This window comes from Lampetra fluviatilis, chromosome 12 (assembly GCF_964198595.1).
Source record: "Lampetra fluviatilis chromosome 12, kcLamFluv1.1, whole genome shotgun sequence".
Taxonomy (NCBI): Eukaryota; Metazoa; Chordata; class Hyperoartia; order Petromyzontiformes; family Petromyzontidae; genus Lampetra; species Lampetra fluviatilis.
The window spans coordinates 15,259,121-15,270,337 of NC_136286.1; the positions used below are offsets into that span (position 1 = coordinate 15,259,121).

General features: G+C 50.1%; 1 protein-coding gene across 2 annotated transcripts; it reads right to left on the reverse strand.

The window, feature by feature from the left end:
- Positions 1–212: 212 nt before the first annotated feature.
- Positions 213–8,862, reverse strand: PRELID1 (PRELI domain containing 1). Of its 2 annotated transcripts, none has more exons than XM_078861768.1 (6): positions 8,537–8,862; positions 7,865–8,022; positions 5,646–5,874; positions 3,888–4,001; positions 2,805–2,883; positions 213–784 (listed from the first exon to the last, which is right to left on the reverse strand). In XM_078861768.1, the coding sequence occupies exons 2-6, from the start codon at positions 7,954–7,956 to the stop codon at positions 675–677; spliced, it is 624 nt and encodes a 207-aa protein (XP_078717894.1). In that variant the 5' UTR covers positions 7,957–8,022; positions 8,537–8,862; the 3' UTR covers positions 213–674. The 2 variants fall into 2 exon arrangements, with proteins under 2 accessions (XP_078717894.1, XP_078717893.1); XM_078861767.1 differs by having other exon boundaries at positions 213–811.
- Positions 8,863–11,217: the final 2,355 nt, after the last annotated feature.

Consider the following 11,217-nt stretch of genomic DNA (forward strand, 5'->3'; position numbering starts at 1 on the left):
TGGCCTGTTTAAGTTGTTCATACCACTGAACATTGATACGAAAGATCAAGGACATACCTGTGAACTTTTATCAAAGTACTGCAAGTATTATAGCGCTTACATTTGAGTTAAAATAAAACACGTGGGAAGCACTAAAGCCATCATTACACCGCAATAAACACCGGGGAGCCTTCAGAACCAATCACCATCAAGACGCAACACAAGTCACGAAGTATGCGTTTATTTTATACTGCAATTAAATCAAATTGCATGGAAATGTACAAAATGTAATATACTTACTCTTTACAGTACCATTACACTGTAATTTCCCTGGAATTCATATAATTTTATTTAGAATATATACATCACTGGAATTGAACAGATTCGGTCATTTAAATACCACTTAAACAAAAAGGAAATGCGCTCATGAGGGCAAAACGCTGAATAACAAAGACGACTGCCGAGTAATAAAGTCGGTCTACACAGACGATGTGACTACAACGTAGACAAACCACCACAGAGTCAAGGTCGCTGCCCACGACTCCACCGTTGAACAGCAGAAGCAGCAGTGGCAGCAGCAGCAGCTCTATGCACGCCACGTCGAGTGGGAGAGCTTGGAGACCGAAGACAATCGTTGTGCCCTGAAGTGCGTTGGGGTTGAGCGAGACGCGGCCGGAGGGACGGCGGTCGGCCACTCACAGGAACTGCTTCGCTTTCTGCGGGGCAGCGGCCTTGCAGGCCAGGTCCTTGGCCCGTTCCGTGGCCTCCATGGCCGTGGCCTTGAGCGAGCGAGCCGGCGGGTCACCTGCCGGAGGAAGCCGGGAGCTCAACGCTGGAATTTTCGTCCGTCCAGGGAAGCGTGAGCGGGCAGGACAGGAGTGGGACGAAGGCAGAGATCGACAGACGGCGAAGAAGGAAATAAGAGAATTGCAAAAGCCATAAAGAAACAAGTTGTTTATATTAGATGAAAAGACAGCATTTATACAGATTCTGTTGTGTCCCAAGTTCAATGAGACCAGTCATGGCAATTAAACGCCACCATATGGGGATCTAAAGCTCTGCAATTGGTCTACCAATAACATATTTATTTATTCCAGTGTTTATCAGAGTTGCATTGTGATGATAACTCGGTATAATTACTTAACTTTAATTAACTGCTGTACCATGGTATCCAGTGTTATCTGACCACAGTATTTACATTTTAAAAGTCGATTTTGCAATCAAGAAGATTTCCCGGGCCCTCGCACCCCGCCGAGCACAAGCCCTACTCTGCGGCCAATACAACACAAGCCACCCGCCCCGAAGCCTTCGGCCAATTCAAACGCCGTTGCCTTTGCAGCACCGTGTGGAGGTGGGCAAGGGACGAGGGTGGTGGGGATCGCGTGGCCGGCACGGCGCTTCCCCGCCAGCACCACCTCCCCCTTCCGTGCGGCGGTTTCGCCGTGCTCGGCGAACGTGACCGCGTGCTATTTTTAAATGTCGCCCAGCGCTTCTGTCCCTTTGTAAAACATATCTGGACATCAACAATGGTAAAAGTCTTTAAGAATGTGCCGACTGCAGACGGAGGGAGCAAGGACAGACAGGGTTGAGAGAGTAGTCAAGGAAGGCCGCAGGGTGCGAGAGACGAGACTTGCGGTGACATCACAGGACCCGCATTGGCTCCCCGATGAGCCCCAATGGGCACAACAAGTAACACATTTCGCACGACTCCTGTTCAGGTTTTACATTTCCGAAAAGTCGACCTACAGTGTGTTTCAACGAAAATTTTAGTTGGGAAAAAAATGGGTGTTAAAATATGAATAGGTTAAAATGAATTACGCAGCGTGTCAAAATGGAATCCTGAAAATATTGATTGTTGAAATATGTAAAACCCCAGTTTCACTCCCCAAAACATTCTAATAAGATCTCGTTCAAATAATGCAGTCATAATAATTCGAATATTCTAGTTAGGCAGAAGTAGGCCCAAGAAAATATTAACTTGCAGTTGCAATGTATAAAGTTAAATATCAAGAAATGTATAAAGCATCTTGTGTGATACTATTTGTACATCATGCCATGCATTTTGATTGAACATTTTCGCGCATTAACTTGTTTTTCTCATTAACCAATGTATAAATAATAAAAACCTTCAATATTACATTAAACTCTCAATCTAATAAATAATTATATAACTTATGTATCATTTAGTACAGAATCAGATCTAACCGAGGTCTTTCTGGCTGTGAGGCCACGCGAATGTTACCACAGCGCCACCCCACCGCACACTTTACAGTAAAGTAAGACACGGTTCTAAGTACCGATACGTGCTTCCCTATAGATGCACGGTGAGGCGGCAAGTCTCCGCTGTTAGCAAGCGAGGGAGGCGTCTTTGAAGTGCGTCCCCAGAGCGCCCTCTAGTGCCGTCACGTGGGAACCACTGCTTGGCAGAACTTCTCACGTGCACGTGGGAGGAGGGAGGGTGCGTAGAGTGGATAACAAGATGAATGCTCAGGGAGACGACATCAGTCTGTGCAACAGAGCTCCTACCTCCGTGGTAGCCCTCACGCTCTTAAGATGATAGCACAGAAACCAAATATACTAATAATAATTATTGTTACTCATCACAGCTCAGCGCATGGATAGGAATTTAAAACCCCACGATGGAGGCCACGGGGCCCTCAAGCCAGAAGCGGGCGGTCGAGACGTTGGAAGGGAGCGCTACTTTTTATTTAAAGACGAAATGAAACGTGGAGACCTTCGTTTTGACAGCAGCAAGGTACAACGCTGCGCCCACCGACTTGGGTTGCCTTCCTGTGACGTGACGATTCACGAGGCGTGTGACATACCTTGCATGCTGGTCAGGATGTATTCAAAACCCTTCATTGCCTTGGAAACGTTGCTTTTGAACCTTGCGATGCCAAATTCCTGCCAGGCGACAAAGAAAAATGCAATGATTATGAAAATGAAGGATGTAGAGAACACGAACCGATAAAACAACGCTTGAGACAATGTAAACGACTATGCCCTGAGCAATAACACACATGATAAACACAAGCTCTCTGCCAGAGTCGTGGTGGTCTCACACCCACACACCTGCTGGCCACTTAGCGGCATGGCGGATTGGGAGAGAAAAACTACATTTCAGGAGACCCATCAACCCTGCACGTTTCTAAGAGCGGGATTATGGGGCATACACCACCATTCCTGGACAGAAACACCACTTTCGCTAAAAGGGCCCATTACTGGCCTCAAATCTTTTATGATAAATTGGCTTGCAGGTATATTTGACGTGCACTCATCTAACCTGCTTCCGTTCACTACCCTTACACCGCTACCACTACCCCTATCAGTACCCCTATCACTACCACGATCACTACCCCTATCAGTACCCCTATCACTACCCCTATCACTACCGCTATCACTAGCCCTATCCCTATAACTACCCCTACCACTGCCCCATACCATCCTTCACCACTCTCGCCTGTCCTCCTGTCACCATAACTACACCACCACTTTTAATAACCCCACTTTATTTTAAGCATTATCATCTTACATACAATTTTATAAGTGTTGTAAATTGTCTTGGATTAAGGCGTTATATAAATCTATATAAGATCTGTTCACACGTGTGCAATAATCCCCCCAAATGTATTAAAAAGTAATTAGTCCATGCAAACCTTTGTTTTACTGAAATGCATTTCACGTTGCTTTGACGCTCTTTTAGAAGTCTCCTGTAGTGCGGTGGACTTTGCTACGATTTCTGTTTGCGTCGATGCTGCAGGCGTCTTCATGTTCCTGCGCTTGTCGTCGTGGTGGTGACCCAGGTCCCTCTTGCAAATGAGACCTCTCCTGGTCGCTCGAGTTCTCAAGAAACCGCGGCGAGACAAAATAACCTGGAAACTATCAAGTGGCTGTGGATGAGGCCTGACCTGTATGGGGCGGGAGAATCCGTAGACGCTGGAGCAGATCCAGGCCTGCCGCTTGATCTGCGTCCAGCCCCGCTGCTCGGGGTCGATGGTGTACTCACAGCGCTCCTTCACCACCTGCAGCACAAAGACAAAGACCCCCCCCCCCGTATAGCATTCACACACTGTTGGGGCAAGTGCTGTTCACGGAGCACCGATTAAGGCTGGCACAGAAAACCAGGGATGGGTGGCCAACACCACGCCCAGACGCCTTTGTCTTTCCAATGCTGATGTGTACACGCTGCACCGGGTAACCATTTAAGGTTTTGTCAACCCAGCGGAGGCCCAGGACCGGTTCAGATAATCGGCGCTTGTGTTGGACTTAAGGTTGCCGGGTTCGTAGCACAGCGCGCGAACCGCTACACTACCACTCCCCACACACGTACAGTTGCCAATCGCAACTGTACTGTAGTGACACAAAGACTTTCAATGAAATTTTGACTTCAAACTTTTGTGACTGCAAGAATTCATATTCTTTGGTTCTTTCGGTAAAGTCACGTAGATAGAAAAAAATTCAAGTAAATCAAATAGAAACTACAACGTTTCGATCACAACACAAGCGATCGTCTTCAGGAGGAAAAAGGGGGGAAGGTCACTGAAGGCGACTGTTTTTAAAGATTTCAACAATGGGCGTGACACAAGCTTCTGGTGTCAGAACGAAGTGGGCGGGTCTTAGGTGCCCTGGGGTCAGAGAGTACCGAGCTGAAGCACGGAAGGTGACAAGAAAGGAACGGAAGGTGACAACATACAACAAGTTACGACTTGAAGTGGTTGATGACGTCCTTCCAGTGAGTGCTGAGTTTGTACCCATCCTCTCGGTTGAAATTGTGTCTGTGTCTGTATATCTGGATGGCTTAATGAACGAATCTTTGTTGATAGCCAGTGGGCTTGCAAAGTACCGAATAAATTCCATGTGAACCTACCGCATTCGAACAATGATCAGCCACAGCAGAAGTATTTATCCTACCGTGTTTCAGATCTGCCTTAAGCTCACGAACACGGTCCGAGACATGTCGCTTAGTTTCCCCAATATAACTGCTGCCCCAGATACAGCTTAGTTTGTCGACGCCGGGATATTGCACGTCAGAGATCTTGTCCTTCACAGATGGGATTAGATCATTTATTTAATGTACTGTGTTAAATCGGACCTGGATCTTGTTTGTTCATGATTTTGGAAATATTTTTGGTGACCCCTGCTATGTATGGCAAGGTGATGGTTTCGATTGGATTCTCAGATGGCTCCTTCCTCACTGTTGGGGTGATGGCTTTGCGGATTGTGTAGTCAGAGTATCCATTCGCCCTGAGAGCGTGGTGCACGTGTTTGAGTTCACTGGTTAGGTGTTCATGGTCGGAGATACATAGAACTCAAAGTATCTCCGACCGTGAACAGTTACATTTAGGAAACTAAGCGACATGTCTTGGACCGTGTGTATGTACTCTCCCCCCGTTCTGCATGGGTTTCCTCCGGCTTCTCCGCAATGCGGACCGTATTGGGCAAACATCTTAATGCTGAAAAATTACCTGCAAATTACTCAAAAGGGATTACACACAGCAGCAGCAACATCGCCCCTTACTGCGAAAGCTTGGCAGGTCCATCGTGAGAAAATCTTGAGATGCAGTGGGGCTTTCGTGGATGAACCAGCCGAGTAAAAAGGAATAAAATAATTATAGGGACATGGTGGGATGCAAACAGCATCACAAGGTGCGGGAGGGGGAGCACACCATCAGGCGCGTGTGGTTGACGTTCCTGGTGAGGGTGATGAGCCTCTGGTTGGCGGCGTCCATCACAGAGTCCTCTAGAATGTAGACGTGGCGCGGGGCGACGTGAAGCGGCAGTAGCCGCTCGGCCCACTTGGGCAGGCGGTTCGTCTTGGAGAGGAGCCGCCGCGTCAACAGCTTCTTGTCCTCCGTAACCTCCCGCCAGAGGACATCCTCCGTCAGCACGTGCTTGCTGCGAAACGCCAGGGACGTTTGGTCAACGTTGACGAGATGTGCGAACCGCCGAGCGACAGCTGTCGTTTACCACTCGTCGTGGGCATCGCATGCGGACTCCACAATGAGCACCACTATCAATCAAGAGCTTTGATATCCACCCCCATGCTTTATGGGGTAAAATACAGAAGAGGAACTCTGCTCTATGCAAATTCAAACGAATACATTTTGAGCAATAACTATTAAAAAGATGTTTGGTCACTACTATCCAATTTTTTTAAAACAATATTGCACACTTACAATGCTTAAATAATGTTACCAAAGTCTCAAAAAGGTATCACAGGTAAGTGTGAACACATGGGGGTCTATGGATTTTAAATCTAGGTCAAGATTTTAAACTAATTTCTTTCTAACTGCTTTTTGTGTTAAGTTTTTTGTCCTTCGCCCGCACCTCCGATTAGCGCGGTTGGCTACGCACGGTGCGAAATAAGTTCGACATTATACAAACACTCCACACACTGACATTGCGAAGTTGCATGCTCTGGCAAGAGGCCAGGCTTGTGGGCCATGTGACGAATTCAACCCCCAAACTCATGCAGATGACGAGCAGAATGCAAAACTGCCAACACCCAGTGTTGGCAACTCCTTAAAGTGGGAAGTGGTCCAACAAACCTCAGAAAGTTTAACACGTAGACTTTCGCAAACAATATCATCCATAATACAGGTGTGTTTTTTGGGGTGGGGGGGGTTAGATCGCGTAAATATAAAAGTGTCCTTAAACCCACCACCTCCAGACACACCCAAATAGTAAGTTTTGTCACGTAAACAGAACATGCCAATTCGTCACTAGTACGGCACACCGGTGTGTTGGAGAGCCAAGCCACAACATTTACAATCTGAGTACGACGTTTGGCCAGTAATTACAACCAGCTTCATCAGGTGGACAGCCAGATTTGTGGAGAAGTCCTCCTGTTTCATTCCTTTAATGACACATTTATATTTACGCTATCTAACCCAATAAAACCTGTATTATGGATATTGGTCGAGAAAGTTTGTGTTCAACAAACCTCTAAAAGTTTATATATATGCCTTAAAAAGGAAACAAAAAATGTCACCAGACAGTTTAAAGAGTATAACACAAAGACAACCGATACAATCTCCTTAATCCAGGACCTAACCCGCCGGGTTACACCTCGGGAATTCCAAAAACTCTCAAGACATTTGGCGACAATCGATAGATTGGCCTACGCAGCACCGGTGTGAGATCTGCAGTTAAACTTCACATCGGCACCATTCCTGAGAACGCCGTCTGAGCTGCTGTCACGCGATGTGCACGATGTGCACGATGTCACACGCTGCGACCTGCCAGTTGTACTCCGCTGCCTTGGGTGGCCTCAGAGCCGCACGCACTCCAGCATGACGAGCTATCACATCAGATCGCCTTCAACAGCCGCCAAGGGCATTTGAGTGAAGGTGCTCTTGGCAGACAACTTAAGCCACCGAGGGCTGCGAGTCCAAATCCGGCCAGGGGCGGGCTCAGCCCCATTATCTCTCCGGGGTGGTGGAACTGCGGATTCGGGCGACGGCGGCCCTGCTCCGCACGAACTGGTCCCCGGCATAGGAACGTGGAAGTCGAACTGCCGCGTTACTGCCACCAACAGAGGCGATGCTCGTTGGATGCGAGGGACACCGGCTGAGTGCGCACTGTAGAGGATTACGCGGGGTCCCAGGCCAGGCAGCTCGGCTGTGAGCAGCTGGCAATCCCCCGAGATTATCCATTAATAAAATCCTGGTTTGAGGTTGGGAGGTGGTGGTCCATTCAGCCGATTATCCTCCCGTTTGTGTTCGATAAAATGAGTACCGCTGCATGGGGAAGTCAACGGTGGTCAATATAGAGGGGCAACCTCGCCCCCGCCATGAGAATGTGGAATTTCCGCCACTTGCTCTTTTGAGCCGGGAATCGCGTCCGCTTGTGACAGGACGCGCGCGGCACCTGTAGGGGTTGGCACCTGTAGGGGTTGGGGTAGCGCTGCCAGAACGCGGCGAACACGTGGTCCCAGGAGCTCTTGAGGATGCCCAGGCAGGCGTAGTACTTCACCATGGCGGCCGCTGCCCCTGGGGGGCTCTTGTGGCGACGTCTGCCGAGTCAGGCGGCTCCGCTCCGCATCTGCACAACCACAGGACATGGGGGGGGCGGTCACGGGACGACCTTGGGAGGCCCCGGGGTCCCCGGGGCTCGCGCGGTCCCCCCCGTCCCTCACCGCGCGGCTCCACGACCCGTCGCCTGCCCGCGGGTAACATTCACAGCAGCAGCAGCAGCCTCCTCGCACTTGTCGCCATCCCTCCCTCCCCGCCTGCCTCCCTCCCCGCACGCGCGAGGAGGCCGCGAGTTCGCGAGTTCGGCAGCCGCGTGCAACAGGAGCCGTGCAGGGGGTCTGACAGCCCCCTACCGCCCCCAGCCCCCCAGTTCCCCACCATCCTCAGCCACGCCGCCTGCTCGCGCGGTGTCACCGCGCGAGCGGCCGGTGGCACGCGGGCCGCCTGGGGCCGCCTGGGGCCTAGCGGCCAGGCCGGGGGCCGCGAGGGCCACCAGCGGGGCCGCCTCGCGAACTTTCTCATTCAACTCCCGCGCGCGTCCCCCCCTTCGTGCTCCGCTCTCTGGGCCCCGCGCCCGTTGCTACCCCGAGGAGGAGGAGGTGGAGGTCGCGAGTCGCCGCCCGCGTCGCCCCCGATCCGTGGCGAGGCTCCTGCAGGAGGCGGCGGCGCTGGACGGGAACTCGGCAGGCGAGGGAAGGCGGCGCGATCCACGATTCCCGCGCACGACTCCGCCGTCGCACGCGATTCCTCTTGCCGCGATTCCTCCCCCCTCACGCACGAGACAGCCAGACACGATCCACGATTACCGCTCCAATCGATTCGTCTGAAGAATCTCGATTCCCGACTCGATGATTCTTCCACGCGTGACGCGGCCCGGGTTGTTGAAGTCACCGGCGGGCGGACGGGAATTACCGGTACGAACCGGTTACAGGTTAATTCCGGTTACCGGTACAAACTGTACAAACCGGTTACGGGTTTGCCGCATCTGTGGAAACGTCCTGCAACAAACTGCACAGTTTTAGATGTGTAACTGACAAACCTTAAAACTACCAGTTCCTCGCTTTCGGTAACCGGTTAAACTGTGACCGTTTTACCGGTTACCGTTTAACAATCCGAACCCTCCACCGGAGACCATAGCGAGCTAGGTGAAAGTGGCGCCCCACTTATATATATAATAGAATAATAAACAGTTCAAAAGTAAAATGCGTTTTATTGCTCATTTAAGTTGTTTATCAATTCGGTAAATATCAATTTAAGCGATACCTGCGCTATGAAAAAGGACCATTGCCTGGAACATCGCCTGGAGTGTTCACTGCCCTGTGAGGGAGTGTTGACTATCACTCGCCTCAGACGTCTGTGCTCACAACTTATTTAAATGGTTTCGGCCCAACCACGGATGCAAACGACAGGCACAAGAGCCCGTTGTGCTGAATGTGGATTCTCACGGAATGCAGTGCTCCAGCACTCGTGATACAACGCCTGGTGATGACAGCCCCCCCCCCCACCATCTGTGTGACCTTTCACTAACGAAAAAGCCATCGTAATACATGCGGCTTTTCACTTAATTCAGCATATTCCGAATTGAGCATTAGAAATGTCAGTTTGATTGTCACGTGATAAACCCTCCTTTTCGGGGCATATAAAATGTGTGTCCCTGCTCTCGATGTATGTGGGTATCATTAACTTCAGGAGTTCTGAAAGTCATCTTCTTAGATCATCCTCTGACAAAGTGGTCCACTGCTCGTTGTAGTTCTAAGTGTTAATGTATTAGTCTCAGTGCCATCGTTGAGGAACCACAGACAAGCTGGAGGGCAGTGCCCAGGCAGTGAGCTGGTGATACCAACAATTGGCCAAGTTCTGCGGTCCTCTATATATTGAGATGTTTTCAGCCAATGAATGAGCGTGTATACATGACGTCGATAGTGCGTTGAGCTCATGTTTTACATAAGAAAGACACTGGGAAGATAAGACATCAATCAGTTTGAGATTCCATGTTTTTATTTCAGTCACACATGCACATGTTATTAACGCAAGTATGCTCCATGTTAATTATTTATCAGAGTCTCTCTCCAGTAGGGGGTGCGGAAGAGTTTGATATTGACCAGATGGCATCAGCTAACAGCGTACAGGACCTGTCAAGTAGCAACTCACAGCGATGCGGTTAAGGTCAAGGCTATGGATCCAGTTAATTGAAGCTGCTTTTATACCAGCGTGTGTCTTGAGCGTGTAGATAACTAGAAACCCCCTTGTCCTCGTCCATATGGTGCAACTAACCATGCCATTAGTGGTGGTCCGAATGGACACGGTTGAGATGCCCAATCATCTGCTGCTACCCCGCGCACAATCCTTTCGTGATGACGGAGTGGGCATCTGGCCTCTTTCAAAACTCAGTTGCCCACGATGGCATGGCAGTACGCAAGCGAATAAAGATGACCGTGAGATGAACACACGTGGGATGAGCGAGTGGCAGTCTGGGAGGAGGGAGAGACAATGCAGAGACGAACAAGAGGTCGGAATTGGGCCGGGGCAAGTGCTGTATGGGAATCGAGCATCGCAGCAGTTACCGTACATGAAGGACGGCTAACAGTAATGCTTAACACGGCCAACGCGTGGTGGTAGTTTTAGCCTGCGGAAATAAAGTTCACTTGTTACGAAGTTTCCTTTGCACCACCAAATGTCGCTTTGGCACCAGTCGAGGCCACGCTCCCTCACCGTTTGATTCTCGCGGTTACGGCCCCCCCCCCCCCCCCCATAAGAGTAGCTGAGCCTGGCAGGATGGACGCAGCGCGGTGTAAGAGCGGCTTCATCTCTTCAGCACATCACACGGCGCGTTTTGAGGTGCGTGAGTTTGTTAAAGACGCGCACGGCCATACATGACGCATTCGCCAGCGTGCCCTGCAGTGTCCAGGGACCCCCCACGTGTCTCCTGACCCACGATTAATTGACCCCAAACATGTTTTACCCTTTGCATATTCATTCATGTTTTAAGTAAACCTTACAATACTTACAAATATTACGTTTTAGAGAATTAAATGGGGGTCACAAGACATCTGGACCACGCTTTATACGACACCGGCTTCAGAATGCAGGTCACTACCCTGACGTGCTCCAGCAGGAGCAAGATGCCTTTCACAAAGCCGTCGTTTTAGAACACATACGAGTCCGGTGAAGCAGTTGGCCAGAAGTGATCTTGACACGTCCGCCCTGTGCAGTGCGCATTCGCGTGTTGGACAGACATCCGGCAGTAGAGCCGTCCTGCGTAGCG

Coding starts and splice junctions, on each gene's coding strand:
- PRELID1 (XM_078861767.1), bottom strand. CDS start 7,956: ATGGTGAAGTACTACGCCTGCCTGGGCATCCTCAAGAGCTCCTGGGAC. Junction 2,884..3,887: donor GATTCTCCCGCCCCATACAG/GTCAGGCCTCAT, acceptor GTCGCCTGGCAG/GAATTTGGCATCGCAAGGTT. Junction 812..2,804: donor CATCCTGACCAGCATGCAAG/GTATGTCACACG, acceptor CGAAAATTCCAG/CGTTGAGCTCCCGGCTTCCT.